Source organism: Stigmatopora argus, chromosome 21 (genome assembly GCF_051989625.1).
Source record: "Stigmatopora argus isolate UIUO_Sarg chromosome 21, RoL_Sarg_1.0, whole genome shotgun sequence".
Lineage (NCBI taxonomy): Eukaryota > Metazoa > Chordata > Actinopteri > Syngnathiformes > Syngnathidae > Stigmatopora > Stigmatopora argus.
The window spans coordinates 7,747,085-7,768,662 of NC_135407.1; the positions used below are offsets into that span (position 1 = coordinate 7,747,085).

The 21,578-nt window shown below is 45.3% G+C and overlaps 2 protein-coding genes across 5 annotated transcripts; one reads left to right on the forward strand and one right to left on the reverse strand.

Annotated features, from left to right (window-relative positions):
• Positions 1–2,588: 2,588 nt before the first annotated feature.
• LOC144066948 (uncharacterized) lies at positions 2,589–20,683 on the forward strand. Its single transcript, XM_077590380.1, has 5 exons — positions 2,589–2,938; positions 14,387–14,488; positions 19,328–19,414; positions 20,152–20,300; positions 20,414–20,683. Exons 1-5 carry the CDS (start codon positions 2,827–2,829, stop codon positions 20,573–20,575), a joined length of 612 nt encoding a protein of 203 aa, XP_077446506.1. The 5' UTR covers positions 2,589–2,826; the 3' UTR covers positions 20,576–20,683.
• On the reverse strand, positions 10,176–18,780 carry trim46b (tripartite motif containing 46b). 4 transcript variants are annotated; one of them, XM_077590363.1, is made up of 12 exons: positions 18,553–18,778; positions 16,431–16,692; positions 16,175–16,355; positions 15,569–15,767; positions 15,344–15,490; positions 15,086–15,181; positions 14,061–14,314; positions 13,763–13,884; positions 13,288–13,629; positions 11,956–12,185; positions 11,816–11,883; positions 10,176–11,411 (listed from the first exon to the last, which is right to left on the reverse strand). In XM_077590363.1, exons 1-12 carry the CDS (start codon positions 18,610–18,612, stop codon positions 11,000–11,002), a joined length of 2,373 nt encoding a protein of 790 aa, XP_077446489.1. In that variant the 5' UTR covers positions 18,613–18,778; the 3' UTR covers positions 10,176–10,999. The 4 variants fall into 4 exon arrangements, with proteins under 4 accessions (XP_077446489.1, XP_077446490.1, XP_077446491.1 ...); XM_077590364.1 differs by lacking the exon at positions 18,553–18,778 and adding an exon at positions 17,959–18,199; XM_077590365.1 differs by lacking the exons at positions 10,176–11,411; positions 11,816–11,883 and adding an exon at positions 12,699–12,871 and having other exon boundaries at positions 11,984–12,185; positions 18,553–18,780.
• Positions 20,684–21,578: the final 895 nt, after the last annotated feature.

Sequence of the window (21,578 nt, forward strand, 5' to 3'; positions counted from 1 at the left end):
TGGCAAAGTATACTTTTATTTTGGGGCATCTGCCTGACGACACTGTTTATTTTTCATAAAGATCCCGTTTTATAAATATTGTGATTTTTTTTTTTCTGGTGCATCAATATCAATTTGTTTTTATAATTTAGTATCAACTATTATTGAAATTATTTCCTCATATTTCTCTTCACCATTTTACTTTACAGTTTTTTTTATTGACATTCACTGTTGTTAGAATCATGTTTGTTTGAGTTTTTGGGTCAACATTGAAATGTATTGTACTTTACTCTCACTCCACTTGTTTTTAGCACCAAGCTAAACATTGCTAACATGTGTCCCCCCCTAACGTGACAGGACGAACAACAGGGCTGAGTGTAGCTGTCGGACTTGTGAAAGCGCCAAAAGAGCGAGGCCGCCGACTCAAAAGGTGACCACGTTTACTTCCCTTAGGTTTGCCTTCAAAACTTGACCTTTAACCCGCCGTCGCGTCGTCCGTTCGCCTCTTCTTTACGGCCGGGACGCTAAAAACAGCTGTGGCGACAAACGTGGGTGCCGCTTAGCTCCCCTGTGTTTTATAAACATGGCGGGCTGTAAATTACAGCGGCCGACCTTTCGACCCCTCCGTGCGGAGACGGTTTCTCTTTTTCTTGACCCGCCGTCCGACCTGCGTAAACTAGAAACGACACCGCCACTAAAATAGCTATTTTACTCATGTTTTGCTCCTCCATTTTATGTTTTCTGACTCCGTTCTAATCCTATCAAAAGCGGGAGAGGCGGAGCTTGTCGCTAAAAAGCGCCAGTCTTTGTTCTTTCTAGAAATTGGTCCTATTTGCGAGTTTTCACGATAAGACGGGAGGAAGAACCTCTCTTGTGTGTTCAATAAGAGACGCTACGTACTTGAGTTTCTAAATCCGGGTTTTTCTGCAGGCTGTTGGCAACGAGGCTGTTTTGGGCTTTACAGGCCGGGGGTGCTACAGTAAAGTCATGTGCACGAGGGCCAACTGTTTTTATTTGCCAAGTTACGTGATCCCGTCACGGCCGCGGCTACTCTTTGTTGGCGCGCAACAGGGGGGACGTGCTAAAGAAAAGCTGTGTGCCAGAATCGCATTAGCTCGGGGCTACCAACTCTCTTGAACTTCTCCAACACAGCGGCCCACCAAGGCCACGTGGGAAGGCAACAAACTCCCGGATAACCTACGTTTTATCCCATGAAAGCTCTCTGCGATTTAGGGCGAAGTCGTCTAAGGTCCTTTTTATTGTAAAACTTAAAAAGTTTCGAACGGACGACAACTAGCATAACTATAAATTGCTAAAATGCTGTGTTTGACAAAAATGGAGTAAGTCCAGAGTCATGATAGCTTGTCATTATCTGCTTTTATATCTATTATCTCTAAAATAGACTATTTTTGGTTACTTAAAATGATATAGCTTACATGGCGCAATGTACACATTCAATTCACTCAATTACTATTTGTTGATCCCACTTTAATCGCTACTATGTAGATAAATACATTTATTTAAATAGTATCTCTTTTTCTGGCCTCTCTAACCTTTGACCTCCTGACCCTAATGTTTAACGCCCACTTCTATTTCATCTTAAAAGCCTAAGTGTGATCCTCTTTTTGTCCGTTTCATCATTGAACTAATCCACCCAATCCATGTAAACTTATTGCAAAAACACAATTGGCATCCCAACAGAGCATTTTTAAAATCCATAATTCAGACTCTTTATAAATAGCTGCCACAGCAGTCAATGTTAATCTAAAGGTCCCATTGGGAGCAACTTTTCAGAGCATTCCACGAAGGACGACGGGACGGAATGTACCTGCAATCGTACGACTCGAACACGTTTTGCGGACGTGCTGACGCAGACGCTTGAGGTCAAGAGGGAAAAAAAGGAGCCAAGAAAAATGGGTTTTTCATCGAAGCAGCTTCCCGCCACAGCCGCGGGGCATGCACGCACACCGCCGAGCAACAATGCGCCGTGGTTACAATATGTTCTTGCGGATATAAAAGATTTCTAAAGAAGTTTTCCTCATCACCGTCCCACCACAGATTGCCCAATTAAAAAGAATTTATCATCGTGACGGGCAGAGACAATTATACGACAGATTCCTGTCTTTGGGTTCAGATCACGCTGTAAGAGTCATATTTGTAAATTGAGTCCTTATTTTAGTCAAACTATTGTTCATATTTTTACATCCTTTGGACATTTGTTGGCTATAAAATGACACGTGGTGGAAATCAATCCATTCCAGCTTTGCAATGACAACATTTTTTTATTGATGGGCAATACATAACTAAAAAATAGTCTTGTACTCTCCCTACTATTTACACCTTTCACCTGCTTATAAAGAAGTTAAAAAGATTTCCATAGCAATGCTTGCATCAAAAATATTTTTGAATAAAAACTAAACACCAGGAATGTGAACAAGATAGTCTGAGAAAGACCATTTTTATAGTTGTGACCTGCTATAACTAATAATGATACACTAAAAATATCAATTTACTATATCTGGAAGGTATTTTGGACTTGGACTTATCTCCTCAACTATACATTGTTGTCCAAACATTTACACAGCTGTCCTTAATTGGCTGCCATTTTGTAGACGTCGACTCCTGTCCAGTTCAGTCACTTTTTGTTAGGGGGGTCCGAAAGTTCTACATCTTCAAGCCTTTCCTTCTCAAGTCCTTTTTGGCCTCCTTGATCTGTGCCTGAAGTTCCTCCGCTGCCTCCTGGCAGTCGTTAAAGGTGGCGACCCGGTAGCCCACCGTGAAGAGGGAGTAGCAGCCGAACGACACCAGCAGGTAGAGCGGCATGGGCCAGGCCACTTCTCGGTACGGATGCGGCACCTTCAGCTCCAACGGGTCGAAGGCGACCAGCGCCCAGGCGGCCAGGACCACCGAGACCCCGCACAGCCACTCCAAAAGTTTGGTCATGCTGACACCAGGACATGTAAGTAACCTGAAAATATGAACACATTTGTATGGGAATGTACGATTAGCTTAGCTTTAGCCTGGCTACGGAACTTGCTGCTCGATAACCAAACAATGACAGTAAAACGTCTCCGCCAAATGTACCCATCTATATCGGACTACTAAAATAATATAAAACTGTCTTTTTGATTTAAATTGTTCACAATTATCTTGATTTTTATAATGATAACTAAGACGATGCTTCGAAATATACGTACCCCCTGTTTGGCGTGTGAATATGACGTCAGAAGACAGCGATGCTTCTTGGGTAATGTAGTGGGACAATCCACGCGGCATAAGATTGACGTCACGTTGTTTTCTGAAGCTCAAAGGCATGCTTTTTAAAATATGGGCACTTATGGCTGCGATTAGTAGGGTGAATGACAATAATATATTCTGCCAGAATATGCTATTATATTATTTATATACCTTCTGTGCAATTATGTATTTAATTACATGCATACATCCTTTTTCTGTCCCGTGCATCCCAACTACAACATTACTAGCCATCATTGTGATGCATATTACCATACACTTTAATGGCATTCATATTTTGTCTCTCACTCTGCACTCATTAGTCAAAGATGTATCCATATTTGTTAGAGTATCATTAATCGTTGCCATAAATCACTAATGCTTCCCAATTTGGCATTAATTAGACTACACTTGCACCAAGATGTAAGAAATTCATTTTATATAGTTTTTTTCTTGTTGCTATTTATCAGCCTATTTCACTTTCTAATATGATTTATGATGTTTAAATGCGCTTAATTACAATGAGTGCTCATTCCATCTGCTTTGAACATGGTTTTTAAAATGAAAAAGCTTTTAGCAAATGGCTTCCTCACTCGCTTAAACCATTAGGAAAAACAGCAACATTTCCATTAGGGGGTCCATCAGCAGTGGACCAATCAGATCTTAGCGGCGCCTTTGTGGGGGTTAATGGTGGTCCAGGTGCTGGGGTTGGGGGGCCACATGTAAACATGGCCGATAGGAAGAAATGATGGCGAGTCCTGAGGGAGCGTGGAACATTATCGTTAGGGTGCTAATGTTTACGGTTCGTCTGCCCTGGTGTTATTAGTGGGGGGGACGGCGGGGTCCCTGAACGTGACACAGTAGCGCAGCTGGTTGCGATCTTGTTTTTTCAGCTTGTCGGCAACATTGGTGTCCATTAGCGAAGCATTTATCGTGACTGGAATGGGCTCGCTAATTATACAAACGTGTTGTTTAATAGCTGGAATAACCGTTACAAATTGATGGTGATAACCATAATGCAAGGTGATGCAAGCTGGGAGATTGTTATAAATGTCATGTGTGAATGTGGATGATTAGAGGGTCATGTATGTTTTTTTTCATTTTTGTTAAGGGAAAACATTGTGCAACAACAAGTGCATTTTTTCTTAAAAAGATACTCAATTGAGTGGCTGTGCTTTGATTCTGGTTGAGAAATTTTCATTTATTCCAGGAGAACCTTTTGGTCAAAAGCATTGACGTTTTGCCAAGAAATATGAAAAGTGTCCTTTTGTTGAGGTCGTGTTGGAATGTTAATGTTTTGAAGATTTGATTCTTGTATTTGAATGACTCAAAAAGATTTAATGGGATGTTTTTTGGGAAATATGATCATCGCCAATAGATATTTTGGGGGAGAGTTAATGGCAGCTAATGACTATTTGTTTTTGGTGTAATGTCAATGTGTGCCAGTAGTTTTTTTTTACTAATAATATTCACTACAGTTAAAACAGTTTCATTAATACTAATTTAAAAAATAAGATTTAAAGCGAAGCTTTTTGTCAAAAAATAACGTCCATCAATATAGTACTATTTTCTTAATGGGCCTGTCAATGGAGATTTTTTTTTTGTAGGTCAGATTTAGTGATTTCTTTCTTGAAGTTTAACGCGAGAGTGAAAATGAATGAAAACAACTATACAAAATGAAGTTAAAAAAAAAGTGATACTAATTTAAAAAATACAGTACAAGTACATATGCGCCCTCGAGTGGTCCTCCAAAAGTATCACTCATTTATATATTCAGTGTGCTTTATTCTTGGTACTTACTGCACAATATATTTGTCAAATAAAATTCTATTTAGTTTTAAATCGAATTAAATGACCGGTTCCTAGACTAGTAACAGTATCGTGAATGCCCCACGACCTAAAGACTCCCCCATTCCTTTCCATCCCTCATAAAATATTCCCATATTTCCCCCCATCTGTTTATCATTTGGTCCACGGAACGCTATAGAATTAGACCACAGGTGGCCTTTCAACCATGCGTCCCCGTTTACGCCGCCAGCCCGTCGTCCTCGTCCGGCGTTCCGGCTGACGGAAAAGGACAACGAAAGAGCCATTCGGCGGCCGAAAAGGAGACGCCGGACGTGAAGACGTCCAAGATGGAGGGCCGGGTGGGCCTGAAAAAAATAAGCACGGAGGTGAAGAAAGAAAACGGAATGGAGGAGTGATGTGTTGCGGATTAGTTGAGGACTTTGCAGGTGCAGCTTGGACAAGGAGTGACCTTTTCAATGGTGCATTAAATCCAGCTGTTCCTCATCCACATTTGATCTCCATCACCGGGCTGACACCTTCGGCCTCACCGGGGGGGCCGGGACCAGTTTTAGGGTCCAGGAGGGACAAAGGAGGAAGAAAAAAAAATTCTAACGCCAATTTTGTAGGTTTTCCGGGTGTCACCAGAAAATGCATTCCGTGAAATTAAGGGAATTTTCTTCCCTGGGCTACCTGAAATGGATATAGACAAGAATGAACCTAACTGGATCGCACAGAAAGATGCTGAGCTGCTTCTGAAATTTGGCCAAACAAAAGGAAAGTTACGTGGCAAGAACGCTCACTTGAGAGGTGACTTTGACGTCCCATCGGAAATGGATTGGACGGGCGACGAGTTCAAGAAAGGAAGCTTTGGAGTAGATGAGCGTCAAATGTGTTATGTTCCATGGCAGGAGAAGGAGAGAGGCCATTTGTCACCCCCCCCACTTGCAACCAAAACACAGCCTGGACTCCGTTTCAGTGGCTGTGTCAATATCAAAGACGTCCAAGGTTCCAGACAAAATGTGCATTGCCAGATTTGGTTTCCAGCTCCCACAAAGTCAAAACTTGAAAAGATGCAATGAAAGATAAGGGAAGACTTTGGACTCCAAAACAGGAAGCTTCTATTTCCTCATTCGTGGCGTCGTCCGACAAGTTGTCAAAATTCAAAATCACTATGTCCATGCACGCTTCAATTCCATTCACCCAATGTAGATCCTACTGAAAATGTCAATATTTCAATTGGTAAATATATATTTTGAATGTTCTCCTAGTTCTCTAAAATGAATTTAAAACAACTTTTCAAGCGACCCCAGAAGAATCCGAAATCAACTGAGATTGACAGAATCCCTCCCAGCTGGATCCTCCTGGCCTTCTAATGATTCCACTTGACGACACATCGCCCAATCAAAAGAGCAACATTGCGTTTACACCCAACTTCCTATTTTGAGCGTCACCAGGAAACTTTCCGGGAAGCAGCTGACGGACCGGCCCTTTAAAACAGACTGGTTCCTCTGAGAAAACTTTGCCCCAAGGTCAAAGCCAGGTCAAGTGTGACCGTCGGGCCCCACGGGCGAAGACCCACCCACCTGTTTTGGACTCTCCCCTGCTTCCAGGAATAACCACCCCACGGCCCCCGTCCTCCACGCCGTCCTAATGAATCCCATCAGGCGTCCTCCTGACCTTTACGGGACGCTGTTCCGCATTATCTTCACGCCGCCTTCCCTCCGCCGAGACCACGACGTCAAAGCCAGAGACAATGGTCGACCTCGCCCGCCTCGCCCTCTCCTCCGACGTCCCCTCTTATCTGTCCTCGGCGCCCTTTGGCGTTGGACAGCGGACGCGTCGACCGTCCCTCCCGCCTGAACGCTATCGATTTGTCTCGTCTAGACCGGATCGAACCTCGTTTCAATGGCGGAGGAACCAGTTGACGGAATCGGATCGAGTCCTGCGTCCATTTTCATCTGTAAAAAAAAAAAAGGCTATAAGCACTTAGACCAGGGGTAGGGAACCTATGGCTCGGGAGCCACATATGGCTCTTTTGATGGGTGCATATGGCTCTATGCTAACCAGTGAGGTAAACTATGGAAACTGCGGGTGAGAAAGCGCAGGAATAGGAGCGTTACGTAGGTATCATAGCATTGACACTACCTCCACTATCATATTTTTTTTTCATTACACTCTTCTGTATGGATATTCTCATTGATACTCATTGATTAGCAACAACATAACAATGTTGTCAAAAGAATTCAGTGACTTGTTGTACCTTAAAAGTGGTGAAGTGACTTAAAAAGGCGCACATTTTCATGTATGTGCATGGCTCTCAAGAATTAACATTTAAAAAATATGAATTGTTTAGTGCTCTTTCCATCAAAAAGGTTCCCGACCCCTGACTTAGACAGTGTGACAAGCCCTTCCGCCATTTTGGGGAAATTGCAAAAAGGTCACGGATTGGAGGATGACGTCTGGTAATTCCCTCAAAGCTGATTGGCTCCTCCACGAGAAATAAGGTTGATGAGACCGCCGCTCCTCTGTTGGCTCTTTTTTGAGACACTGGACAGATTGTGACCCCCCCTCCCCTCGCTCCCTGGCCCCCCGCCTTCCCCAAGCGCTCCTTAACTCTACTTGACCCTGGTTGAAAAGCGAGCCCCCCCCCCTCGGCTGGGGGCCTTTCACCCCTTCAATTGTTGAGCATCTGGAAGGTGCAAAGAACGCCAGGGTGGCCTGACTTGAAATATGGATCAACGTGCTGAAGATGAAAAACTTTGAAAAGGTCGTAAAGTCAGGAAAATCCGCATGCTTCATTAAGGAATTCCAAATACACCAAAATAAAGCACACCAAAAAATAACCCAGCTTTCACTGAGATTTAAAAAAAAAAAACATTAATATTCAATATTCAAATAATCTATTAACCCTACAATCCAAACATATCATATTTGATGCATGAAGTGTGAACAATGTGATCATTTTTAAAATTTTAGGTGAATTCATTTATTTTCAAAAGCGCTCAAGAGTCACAGTAATTCAAATTGATGACAAATTTGAATTTTGCCGTCAATTATTAAGTAGCGACAGCCAGAAAATGTAATGTAATCATTGAATATGGCCCGCACAAGAAGCTTAAATACAGCCTAGATTGTATCCCTTTAACAGCCTTGTTATTTCCAATCAATGTAAAACACGGAGTAGAATTCTAGAAATTTCCTTTACATAAGTGAATTTTGTTGTTGTTTTTTGACACCCCTCGCACGTTTAAGTATAAGCAGCTATCGCGGGGGTGCTATGATGTACACGCAGCTGGTCAGGAAGCGCTCGCTTTACGGACCCCCCGTCGACATTCCCGTCCGACCGGACGCTTTTTTCCCCCCAAGACTGACTTGACCCGCATCTGGAATATTAACGCGACCACCCGAATCACCTGCTCTCGTCGCAAAGAACCAGGAAGCTTCTGCGCTCTTCTGGAAACAATAAGTCACGTTATCCTAGCTTTAAAGAAACACCCGCGCGGTTAAGCCCTCCAAAATACTTTTAACTTCCTTCCCGGTCGTGGATTTTGGAGGATAAGGCGGCCATGTTGACATTCCTGCACCTTAAACCAATATTTTCTCATTCCATTCTGGCGCTCCACGAAACCCGAGGCGCTTCGCTCTTTTAGCTTAGCTTAGCTTAGCGTAAACCGCCGAGCTCCGAAACGTACGCCAAGAAAAGTAAGGAACGCGACATCCTAGTCAGTCAGACCTCCATCCAGATTAGCCCGAAGCGATAATAATTATAATATAATATAGCACGCCGCGGCGTGCTATATTTCCAAGCGGAATTATCTTTCCAAATCCAAATAAATCTTCTTATATTGGCCAAAATTGGCCACTTTCGGGCAAAACGCTAAATTGAAATCCACGCGTCCGTTCGCGGATTTTGTTCGTTTTCCCAACATTCCTACGGAAACGTCCTCGTCGGTAATAATACATAAATCAACACCCAGATTTTCTTAAATCTATTGACTCAATGGCTGCCATTGACGGTGCTGGACGTCCAGTCCATCTTGACTCCCAAGCATATAAAAATAGCCTTTTTTTTCTTGAATCCGATCCACTTGCAAAATGAAATAAGAGAGATTTCAAGCATCCTTTGATTTTTTTCAAAGCGGCCCTCAGAAAGAAAAGAAAAAAAAGCAGACCCCCTCGTTTCACCATTTCTCTTCATTAAAAACGCATGTGATTTTTCTTTCTTCGTACGTATATCAAAGCTCATAAACAGCAAATGCTGGCGTTTGGGATTTACATTACATTTACATGAGGAATGCTAAACACCTACACATGTAATGGCTCCTCCATCAAAAGCAGATGGTTCGCAGCCCGTTTGACTTGGCAAGCGTAGAGAAGTGACATTCCACCACTGTTATTATTTCTGTTTTTTGGAACAGGGACAAGTTTTTATGAAAAAGACCATTGTTTGAAACAATAATATGCCAACAGGTGGAGGGACTCCTGCCCACACAAGCATTGGAAACTTGGATTTCATTATTATATTGCCAAACTCACTCTAGCTTTTCTGATGATAACGATTTTAATCTTTCATATCTTAACAAAATACAATAAACCGATTTTTTTATTTAAAAAAAGCTAACTTAAGAAAACTAAGAATATAATGACTACTAACGCTACAATTAACTAATAAATGGAGGAAAAAGAAAAGGAAATATGTTCTCATTAGATGATTAACTACTAATAACTGATAATACAAATACTGTTACAGAAAAGTCAAAGACACTACGCTATTATCGTTGGCATTATAATTTTTCATAATGAGATTGTTTATTGTACCATTACTATATTACAAAGTGTCAATCTATACACACGCAGTATTTTCCTTCCCATTGCGCACTCAGAAATATTCCATCATAAATATGTATGCACATTCCATTTCTAAGGTTTTAAATAGCACTTTGCCGAATCTGTAACAATTTATGGAAGTGTTGTTTGTCCGACAAACTGTTTCCATCTGTTAAGACGTGATGCTAGCTCGCTGGCAGTGAGGTCGCTGTTCCTCTGCTGCCCTCTAGCGGACCGGCGTAATAATGCACCCTCGCGTTTTCTATGTAAACGTGGGAGTGAGTCATCGGTTAATCGGCATTTTAGTCATTGTTAGCTAGTTTGCATATTAAGCACCCCACTCTTGGTTCGACCATCTTTTGTTTATTCCCCGAGTGAATAAATCGACACTTTGATGCGAGCACTCTTAAAGCCAAAAGCGAAGCAGAAATGTGGCTATTTTTATAGAGGGAGTTGAAAGTTATTTTTAAGTTAGCCAAGACAGCAAATTGAAGTCGACCTCAAGGCACCACTGTATCATTCGGAATCATTTGGATGACAAAATAACTCCAAAAAAGAATCTGTTTTGAAGTTGTGTTTAAAGGTTGCTCGCTAACATTACAATCAAGCAAGATTTAAATCAATCAAAAGTGGTGGCAAACAACTTTTCATTGACTGTTGGCATATGTTAACTGACACACACGCACACACGAGACTAATCATGTGTTTAAGTTACAGAAGGTACAAACAGAAGCGTCCAAACTAGTGATTAGCCGCGTCCTGAAGTGTATAATGGCAGCTTTTCGTAGCCGTCTATTGCCTGCTCCTTCCTCTCTACCACTAATTGACCACATTACAACAATAACCTGCCATCTGAGCCATGTTATTGATGCCTTTAAATCTAGGTTTACTTACATAAAGCACGCTAACTGGACACTCGAGGGCACGAAACGCATGGGATGGTGCTGTAGCGATGTTAGCTTTATAAATACATGGGATTTAATACGTAGCTTAACAGAAATGAAATGGCCGCTTGGGACTAGAATTGGGGACTTTCCGTGTCTCTTTAAGTCTTTCTCGTTGGCTGCCATGATTTTTCGCAAATAAAAAAGGGGAGAAAATGGATGACATTGCATATCTGTTGCGGTAGAAAGGCTCTAAACGTCGAAGTCGCGAAGGTGGCCGATGGCCGTCAGTGGTGGTTCAAATTGGAGCGATGCTGAATGGTCACCCTCCGCACGGGGGTCTGATCGGCCGCTCGATTGGCCACCAGCTCCTGCAGCTGCAGGGCCCCGCCGCCGATGAAACAGAAGGCCGGGCACACCGGGCCCGAGCAGTCCACGTGACCTTCCCACAGGGGGCGCAGGGAGTGGGCGTCGTGGAAGGCCACGCGGCCTTTCTCGAAGTCCAGGCAGACGCCCAGTCGGGGGGGCAGCGGGTAGGTCAGGCCCGAAGACGGACCGTTGTTGCCGTTGGGGTCCGAGCGTGGCCCGTTGTGCTGGGGTAGGTAGAGCTTCCCCATGCCCATGGTCAGGAAGCAGAACGGGGGCGCCGAGTCCACGCCGTCCTCCGCCCCGCTGTCGTGGCCGCTGTCCGGGTCGTATCTGCGGGGGTGGTCCGTCACTTTTGCTAATTTCGCTAAAGTCACACTTTTCTGGAGTAACAATAGCATCTGCTTACGTATAGTTTTTCAAATAACTATAACTTAGGAAAAAAAAAAACATAACAGGCTGATTAGAGGGGGAAAAACTGCATATGCGACCGGAAAATACGGTAACCTTAAGTCATCGGCGATTGACAAACCAATACGATAATGCGTCCAAACGGAGATGAATCAGCACTTTTCAAAAACCCAGTACTTTTGAACCCAATTCCACTTTTTACAAAAAATGCAATGATCAGATCAGGGAGCCTGCTAGCTACTATTGACATATCCTTCAACCAGTACCTTTGATAACGCGATCTGTTTGCATGTGGATGGTCTGGATTCCCGCTGCTAAGTACTCACCGGGGACTGGCCATGTCTTCTGGCAAATGAAACCACTCCTGAAGTTTGGACTCCAGACCAACGCCGACCTGGAAAGACGACGGATTTTGACCAGGGACCAGAAGAGTTAAAGAGTGGAACCCCCCGACCAAACGCCGCACCTTGACCAGATAAGAACCGGGCTCCACCGAGCAGGCCCAGTAGTGTCTCCCCTGGGTGATGGCCACGTCTCCGACCAAGAGGTCGGAGGTCAGGGGACAGGAAGTGAGCGCGTGGTCGGCGGCCCGCAGCAGGGAAAGGCCCGGCACGCTGCGCGCCGCCCTCTGCTCCTTGCTCACCACCAGACGGTCGGCGTGGAGACCCCAGCGAGAGTCCAAGTAGAAGTTGAGCACTGGAAGGTTGAACCGGGACAGCAAGAGCAAGTCAAGGGAAAGGTGGGAAGAATCGGGGTGGGGGGGGCGTAGCCAAACTAGACTTGCGCTTAGGGATCTTAGTGGTGGTTCGTTCCTTGAAGTTCAACTCTACTTTGGTGGCTTTCTACTTCCTCTTTCTGCACGAGCAGGGTGTCCAAACTTTTGCTCAGAGAACAAAAATTGTAATGTTTCAACGAACAGGACGTCAATTGCTTTCAAATCAACTCTTACTCGAGAATTTGTCCAAATCAGACGTGAATCTGGAAGCGAGACTAGAAATTCAAGGGACCACCGTCAGAAAAGCAAAAGGTCATTCATCATACGGACCAATCAGGGAGAAGAATCCAGTACAGTACATCAATTGACAGAAGGATCGTATGCGATAGCAGGAAGGGCACAAAAATAAACAGCAGCCTCACGAGGAACCCCCGATTTGGGAAAAGTGGAATCCGCGAGGATTGGGGAGCCTCAAGTCTTAAGGAACTGCAAACCTCGTTGCCACGGAGATGGTGCAAAAGGTGGAAAGGCAGGAGATGCGAGAAATGGCGGCAAAGATAGCGAGGAAGGGGTTGGCCGTATGACGGGTGGGAATGAATCCTTACGTTCCACGGGAAGCGTGGAGGCGTGGTGGCGGCGTGGGAGGAGCGCTGAAGAGGATGGCAAGCTGTGAAATGGGAATATATCACACCGGAGTGAGAGAGAAAGAGAGAGAGAAGAAGGAAGGAAGTACAGGAAGTGGCAAGTGCGAATGGTGGAAAAAGGATGGAGTGGTGAAGAGACAGAGAATGAATTACAAACTGTTGGCCTGCAGCGTACGTGAGTAATGCATGTAAGACAATTGGTAATAGCAACGCGTGTCATCCGCTCACCACATCCACGCAATTCCCTCCATATGAATCCATTTGTTTGATGTTATGCTAACTTAAAAGTCACAGCTGCCGTGCTTCAAGCTAGATTTTTCTTTTCCATTCGTGTCTTTTTCGGTACCGTGATATAATTCGGCACATTGATTTTTTTCTTCTTCCAAATCGCACCTGATGATTATTGTTATTATTATTGATAAAAAATGGGGACGCTCACCCGGCGCCGGAGGCGTGTGCAGGTACACCTCCTCGCTGTAGTCGCCGTAGCCCGCCTTGTTGCGGCCCCTCACCCGCATGACGTAGACGCTGTCCATCTCCAGCCTGTCGATGACGGCGCTGCTGCCGCTCACCTCGTCCAGGCGCTGCCAGCCCCAGCGGGCGGCGGCCAGACCGCCTCGGCCGCCGCCGCCCCGGGAAGCGCCGCCTGGCACCACCCCCCGCCGCCGGTACTCCACGGAGTAGTTCCAGGCGGCCGCCGAGTCCGGCGGCAGGCGCCAGCTCAGGTAGAGCTGGTCGTAGGCCAGGGAGTGCTGGGTGTCCAGGACTGGGGCCAGAGGAGCTGTTGGGGGGGCGGGGTTAACTGCTTTCCTGGGCCCGACCTAGCTTATTTTAAGTGAACTCGCTAGCTAGACATCCAATGATTGCTCCAAAAGTATAATACAGCGAATAGTTTTGTTTTGTTTAGTCCTTACCTCGGATGAAATTGAGATCGGTCAACAGTTTGAGTTCTTTGGAGACGTCCAACTGGAAGTGCCTGAAGGACGGCTCGGCGGCTAGGCTGAAATGCTGCAGGTTTTCGATGGCCTTGCTGAACCTGGAATGGAAAGTTCTCTTATTTTCAAACATTCCAGATACTTCAAACTCCCATTAGCACACCGGCCATGTCTTTCACCCTCGTTAGATTTATTTTCGGCCCGAGAGCTGCGACCAAAGAACCCCTGGGGGGAGTGGTTTTGCGTCCCCTACCGAGGTTTTGAAGCGGTGGCGCACCTGTTATGCGTCTGGCGAGCGGCCTGCACGAAGCAGGGCTGGTCCGTCTCCTTCAGGAGCTCCTGGGTGAAGGCCAGCAGGCCGGCGTGCTCCATCAAGCTCCGCCTCTCCGCCACTTGGGCGGCCAGCGCCTCGCCGCGCTTGTGGCGCGTGGCCTCCAGCGCCTGGGTCAGCGAGGCGTGGCGCTCGGCCAACGCCGCCGTCAGGTCCCTGATGCTCTGGGCCAACTGCTCGCGGGCCGACACGCTGTTCACCTGCGGCGGGAATAATACTCGCGGAGCGGTTACTCGGCCATTTTCTCATCTTTCTTTCCTTTTTTTTTACAGCATTGGAAACTGGCCGCCGAATACGGCCATCGACGTCCGACTATTGGGAGCGCCAGAGTGAGGACCGCGTTCCGTTCCTGACCACGTCACCCGGATTTCCACGTAAGTCGGCCGAGTTCGCGTAAAAACATAAAAAGTGAAATACAGTCATACCTCTACTTACGAATGCCTCTAGGTATGACTTTTTATATGCAAATGAGTGACTCGAGATAAAAAAAAGATCCAAGTCACGAAATCCCCCAAAAAGTAAATCTAAAATGTGTCTTTCATACAAAATTGGGACACTTTGACCAATTTTAAGGTAGTTGTGTGGGGACCGTGGAACGAATGAGAAAATTTACATATAAAGTACACCTCTACTTACAAATTTTTCAAGTTACGAAAAAAGTCTTGGAACCAATTGATTTCGTAAGTAGAGGTACAACTCTATATTATAATACAAAAAAAATAAGATGCTTTTATAGACCAACGGTGGCTGGAGATGAGCTAAACCGACTTGTCCGTCCCTCCCTGTCCGTGCCAGTTTGACACGTGGTCAGAAACCATTCAGCAAGCTCAAAATAGAGCACCGTCTGAGGCAAAAAAACAAGTTCAATGGGTGGCCTATAGAGGGTTTGATCAAAATAGCTGAGTTTTACTTGAAATCTCAATCTGCATTGTTTTTGATCCATGTGGAACATGTTGAATTTGAATAATCACCTCAGTCTGCGTGATGGCGCTCTCCAGCTGTGTAATCTGAGACAGCACCGTGTCCTGGTTGGCCAGAATGTAGTTCATCTCCTTTGTAATCTTCTCCTGCACCCCCCCAAAAAATAAAACCCATCTCGAGATGAGACCACGACAGGCCGAATCTTTTGGAAATGCGATCAAATGCAAGAGATGCTCATTGACGTGATGGATGAATGTGTCCAATGATTCATCAGATAAAAAAATGGGTGATTTGGGGAGTTTTAGCACCTTGAGGGCTTGGTAAGCCTGGGCCACGGGTAGGATTTTGTGTCCCGTGTGGACGCGGCGTAGTTTGCAGAGAGGACACAGCAGCCGTTGACAGGACCTGCAGTAGAACTGCAGTTTCTCCTGGTCGTGCTCCGTGCAAGTCAGCACCTGAGGACGGAGACGCCATCAGACAAAGGGTGGACGTGGCGTTGGTCGCTCGATCGGTCGGTCCGCCGCCGCGCCTGCCTTGGGTCTGAAGTTGAGGGTGGGCAGGATGTGCTCGTGCTGAGCCCGCGGCGTCCCCCACGGGTGGTAGAGCTTGAAGCACTCGTTGCAGAAGTTGGCCCGGCAGTCTCCGCAGCCCTTGCTGGCCTCCAGGGTCTGGGGGGGCTTGCAGAACTGGCACAGGACGGCCACGCTGCCCAGGCTCACCGTGTGCCTGTATCTGTAGCGCCGCGCCATTGGGGTAGCCGTTTTATTTTTGTCAACGCGTGTTATTTCAGAGATATCGTTTCAGATCAGGAGAGAGCAGGTACGATAAATCCAAAAGTAGAAAGGGGGAGTTGCTCTTAGGTTTTGTTTTGATGGATCGAAAACGAGTTTGAAACCAGAATTTGCGTTGACTTGCTAGCAAAGCTTGCCATGCAGTGGTCTTAACTCGACTCGCTGTAATATGAGAACAGGTACAACAAATACATAGAAAGACCGAGAGCGAGGAGGTTTGAGGGAAAACCTGTTTTTTCCTTTTTCGAGCTACGTATATGCTGTTTTGCTTTGACTCGCTAGCAGAAAATTATCAAGTAGCTTTTAATCGCCAAACGAGAGCCACGACGGACGTTCTTAGGCACCGACCTCTCCACGATGCGCTCCAAGGTGAGGTTCCGCAAGCAGTCGGCGAGGCCTTTCTCCCCCAGTTCCACGTCGCGCCCGCACGGCACGCAGGGGAACTTCATGGAGAGGGGCGGGGCCTCCTTACGCCGTCGCCCCACGCCCCCCGGCGAACGGGGCTTGGACGGAGAGGGTGGGTGGGGACCTCCATGAGATGGTTTAAATGCGACAGAAAAATTAGATCCTACGATAGGAGGAGAAGAAAAAGAGGAGGGTTCACCTGCCCGGAGAACCCGGTCGATGGGCCGCTGCTCGGCTTTGGGCGTGGGCCTGCGCGGCTGTCGCGGCGAGCGCGCGTTGGGCGTGGAGGCCGGCGAGTTGGGCTCGGCGGGCAGGTCCGGCGGCGGGTACCCGCTGGCCACCAGGACCTCGCAGACGCACATCAGGCACACGCTGTGGAGGCACGGCAGCACCACGGGTTGCTTGACCATGTCCTTGCACACGGGGCAATGGAGCTCCTGCTCCAGGCTCTTCATGTTGGACTGCATACAAAAGACAATCACGCTCGCCATTTTATTGGACAGTCGACATCCGTGGAATGGTGCAGTAAGGTCATTCTTTTCAATAATGCATGAAGGACAGATATATGAATCATTGATAAAAGAGCCAAGCTTTCCATTTGCCCCATCAAGCTTAATATAGACTCACCGCTATGGACCTGGCCTTTTTTGTCAGTGAGTGTAGCGAGGTAAACACATTGAAAGTCTGAGGTACTAGAACACTTGTGTCAAAGTGGCGGCCCGGGGGCCAAATCTGGGCCTCCGCATCATTTTGTGTGGCCCGGGAAAGTAAATCATGTGTGCTGACTTTCTGTTTTAGGATCAAATTCAAATCAAGAGTATAGATTTATATTAAATTTACTGTTTTTCCCCCTTTTAAATCAATAATTGTCATTTTTTAATCCATTTTTTTCTGTGTTTTTAGTTCAAAAATCATTTTGTAAAATCTAAAAATATATTTTAAAAAAGCTAAAATAAACATTGTTTTAGATCTATAAAAAACTGAATATTCAGGGCTTTTAATCCAGTTCTTTTAATCCATGTATAAAAAAAATTCTAAATATTATATCTAAAATGAAATCGAGTTGACGTTAACGCGGCCCGCGAACCAACCCGAGTCTGACACCCTTGTGCTAGAAGATATACCAAACCGCAAACAGGCCATTTTAAATGCATGGAAATGACACGCTGGCAAAATAAATGGGACCTTATCGAGCCAGCACTGTAACATTACTACATTATCGATCCGGTTAGTCAGCAACTCAGCACCTAGCTTTTCCCGTGCCAACTATCAAATTAAACCCTAAGAGCATCCTATGTCATCCCAAGGCATTCCCATTTCAGATGGATTCCTACACGTTGACCTCATCGATGGCGGCCATTCCATCAAATTCTCTCCATTAGCTCCAATTAAAAGACGTGGCCATTTCATTCAACGTGAGATTCAATAGAGTCGCGGCCACGTAGGACATTTTCAAGGGCAACATCAGGACCAAAAAGCGCGAATAAGACGGCCTGTCACAGTGGCTGACATTGGGAGTTTAAATCAAAAATTTGACGTCGATGACGTAGGTCAGCACATTTGGACGCAGGCAGGCCGCAGCTAGTCATAAAACCGAGCTGCGTGCTCATCACCCCCAATGTCACGGCGGTTTCTTTATTTCCCGTTGCCGGTAAAATCGATCCATCGTCGATACTGGCGTGACATTTTAAGCATAGGAAGCGAACGCCGCTTGAGCGCGTCCTTACCTTTGGCTGCAGGAACCTTGGCGCCATGACGCTTCACGGACGCGCACGCACGTTTGATGCAACGGCTTCACCGAGGGGAGGGGCAAGGAGGAGCGAGGGGGAGGGGCGAGGATATCCCGATTAGTATTATATCTACGTATATTTACTAAAATCTCAACATAAAGGACATTAGCCGACCGTTATGTGATCGCGACAGAAGCGTTGTATTATTTATTTCAGCCTCTCTTAACCGCGGTTGACGCAGCATCCAGCCCGCCGTCGCCATGGCAACGAGCATCCCTCGGAGACGGTGATTTCTCGACGTGCGGGCTGCAGCCATTTTGCTTTAAAATTGATAAATGGCGTCAAATGAAGAGACATTTCCCTTGTTATTTGGATGTATAAAAACAATTAAATGCAATATTTATATTTTTTCACACAAAAAATACTGCAGCTTTTCTATCACCCTTCATCTTTTTTTTCCATTTAAGATGAGTATTGAAAAGGCCCACAAATTGGCATCAAAATGGTGTACATCGGTTTAAAATAGCCCTAAAATATTGCACATTTAGCTAAAATGGCTAAAGTGGGTAAATAGAGTGCACGTTTACTCACGCTGATGCGGACCAGAGCGTCCATATTCGACGTGACTGCCTTAAAATCCATCATGTCCATCTTCTAACAGCTTGTTGACAACATTTTCAAATTAAATCTGACGTTAATCTACCATCGCGCACGCACCGCTTTCCTGGTGACGTTATCCTTGGTATTTTTACTCGGAGTCTACATCTTTCCTAAAATATGATGCAGGGTGGGCGATCTTGAACGTAAAACGAGCGTCCACGGCTAGCCACGCCCACTCACAATCTAGGAACCAATTGCTTATAGAGTGATTTATTTCAATTAGGTTTGTATTATTGCTATTAATTTGCGCTTTATTTTTACTAGCATTCGCATTTTTCTCTGTAACTGCGTTTTTTTTAATATTCAGAAAAGGAATTTTGTCTTTGGTTGTCATTGCCGATTTGACCAACAGATGGAGACAAACTCCACCAAGAATTTACCCTCAACAAAACATGCTACTAGTGTACTTCAGTGTTTCTATGCGGCTGATTTCACTAGTTTACATGAAATATAAACGATTTTATGAGTGTTCTGTGCTACCGATACAGGTTTAACACATTTTTAATGGATTTGCTGACCCGGCGGATCAATGACCGAGTGACCTTTCATTGTGCACATTGCTGAATCACCCTCCGCGCGGACAGTACAAGTCATCAAGATCCTAGCACTCCCTTTAACCTCCAGTGTAAAGTTTATTTACACCCCTTCTCGCAAATCTTGCGGTGGCTTGGCTGACTTTTGCGCACACACGCCAACACACACCCAGGGCGCTGGACCAGGGAGGAGTCTGCCTATAAAAACCGCCTCTGGACTTCGGGACGACCGATTTTGCATTCCTCGATCCCTTGGAAGGGTAAGAATTTCAACCTTTCTTTCATGATTTTATCACATAGCCTGCATCTTAAATGCTGTGTTAAGTTCGTCAATTGTGACTACAGGTAAAAGTGAGTCTATAGGGAGTAATGCAGTAAACAAAATGGAAAGAAATTGAACATTATGTTAATGTTTTTGCTGTAATGCAGCAGTTCTAGACTTGTTTTTCAATAAGTAGGTGTGGCATTACCTAGTGAATATCTTTTTTGTGGATTTGTCCCTTTTTAAAGTAAAAGTGTTAACGCATTATTTTTTTTATATGACTGTCCAACACTAAGAGGGGAAAAATAGATTTTCCACTCATTACTACTGTGAGTTGCAGACAGTTTAGTCATCTTAAGGCCTGCCTTTTTCTTTCCCAGCGCTTGCTTAACCCTTCGCTGGGACGCAGCCCATAATTCGTCATTGCGCATGTCACTAAATTACAACACGGATAATTTGAGTAACAGGGTGATTGAAAAGTCACCACACCGATTAGCCAGGATAGAGCATGTGAAAGCATCGAAAGCTTTTGAGTTGAAAAGCTATTTCGTTTATTGTAAATGGCGGCCCGGCTGAGCTAATTGTACGCCAACTATTCCCTAGCTACATACGTATGACTAATAACAATCGCTAAGTAAGTACGTGCCCCAAATTGTTGAAATTTAGCACAACTTGACTGTTTCTGATTGCACCGTAATGATCTCAAATTCCAAATGCATGGGTCCCCTCCCTCAGTGAAAAGCCCAGCCAAGATGCCTTCTCAACTGGAGACCGCCATGGAGTCCCTCATCGTGGTGTTCCACCGCTACGCTTCGCAGGACGGCACCCTCAGCCGGCGGGAGCTCCGAGAACTGATGGAGAACGAGCTCTCCAACTTTTTAAAGGTGAGTGCCTCTTTACAGGGGTAAAAACCGACGAAGCCCTTGAAGGAAGCTACAATTTGGCCCGTGACAAATTCCACTTGGACTGGAGCTGATTGGAACGTTTTCATTTGCAGAGCCAGAAGGACCCCGCTGCCGTGGACAAGATCATGAAGGACCTGGACACCAACAAGGATGGCCAAGTAGACTTTGAGGAGTTTGTGTCCCTAGTGGTGGGACTGTCCATTGCGTGCGAGCAATGCTATGCACTACACATGAAGACCGCCAGCAAAAAGTAGAAGAAGCAACCGTGTCCCGAAGATTGCACCAGTCCACAAGGCATTTTATCGTTTTTTGTTTCCCCCCCCTCACAATGTAGCGCGCAATAAAATGGATTCAAGTCGCGATGGGTGGCGTTTTATTGTGCGAGAGATCGTACGGAGGGAGACACCTTTAGCTCAAACAAAACACGGTGTCAAAGTACACGAGTGCCGCTCCTTTGTTGATAAAATTTATCATCGTGCCGGGGAATGGGTGGAATGTTACACACACACACACATACATACACGCCCTTGCCGTTATAAGTCGCTTTAGTTTTCACATGGTGAGTATAACTGATCATGAGTCCACAAAGTCACTCAGTGTTTTTCCACTCAATAATGTTCTTTGTGCCTTACAAAATGAGCCTTTTTCCACAATCGTTGGTTTTAACAAGCAAATTATTGCCAATCAAATGGAGTCTGTTTGAATTCTTGATTAAATCTATTTAATGAATGTTTATGTCAATGATGTGTTTAAAAGCTTGTGTTGTTTTCTGTTCACTTTAGGGGCAAATAAAGTGCCTTGCAGTCCTGAATGAGAGAAAAGTTTTTCGCCTGAAGACACGCCTTCTTCCCAGTTGTGATGGTTACAGTTCAAACAAAGGTAGGTTGCTGGGATACATTTGTGTAGGATTTTATAACCTTGTACTTTTGAATGTAATGCTCCATTTTGGCCACTAGAGAACGTTAAATACAACGGAATTTTGTCAAATGTTCTTCATAGCATGAACAGCTAAGAGGGGGTGTCCAAAATATTTCTTACTTTCAAAAAAATATCAAAGGACGCATCAATCCAGCAATTTTTGGCTGACCAATTTGTCATGTCTTTTGCATTTCCATATTTAAAAAGAAATAGTGCATACCCCCAACTCATTTGGCCCAAAAATAATTATTAACTTAATGTATTATGTTGGGTGGCCAGGTGGAACGTGCGGTTAGTGCATTGGCCTCACGGCTCTGGGGTCCTGGGTTTAAATCTAGG

Bases quoted from the DNA above. Each gene is read 5' to 3' on its own strand.
- LOC144066948 (XM_077590380.1), top strand. From the start codon at position 2,827: ATGCGGCACCTTCAGCTCCAACGGGTCGAAGGCGACCAGCGCCCAGGC. The intron at 2,939-14,386 runs GTAAGTAACCTG...TTTTTTTTACAG, and splicing joins TCATGCTGACACCAGGACAT to CATTGGAAACTGGCCGCCGA. The intron at 14,489-19,327 runs GTAAGTCGGCCG...ACACACACCCAG, and splicing joins CACGTCACCCGGATTTCCAC to GGCGCTGGACCAGGGAGGAG.
- trim46b (XM_077590363.1), bottom strand. From the start codon at position 18,612: ATGGACATGATGGATTTTAAGGCAGTCACGTCGAATATGGACGCTCTG. The intron at 16,356-16,430 runs GTGAACCCTCCT...CATCTCATGGAG, and splicing joins CGACCGGGTTCTCCGGGCAG to GTCCCCACCCACCCTCTCCG. The intron at 15,768-16,174 runs GTCGGTGCCTAA...GCGGCGCTACAG, and splicing joins TTGGAGCGCATCGTGGAGAG to ATACAGGCACACGGTGAGCC.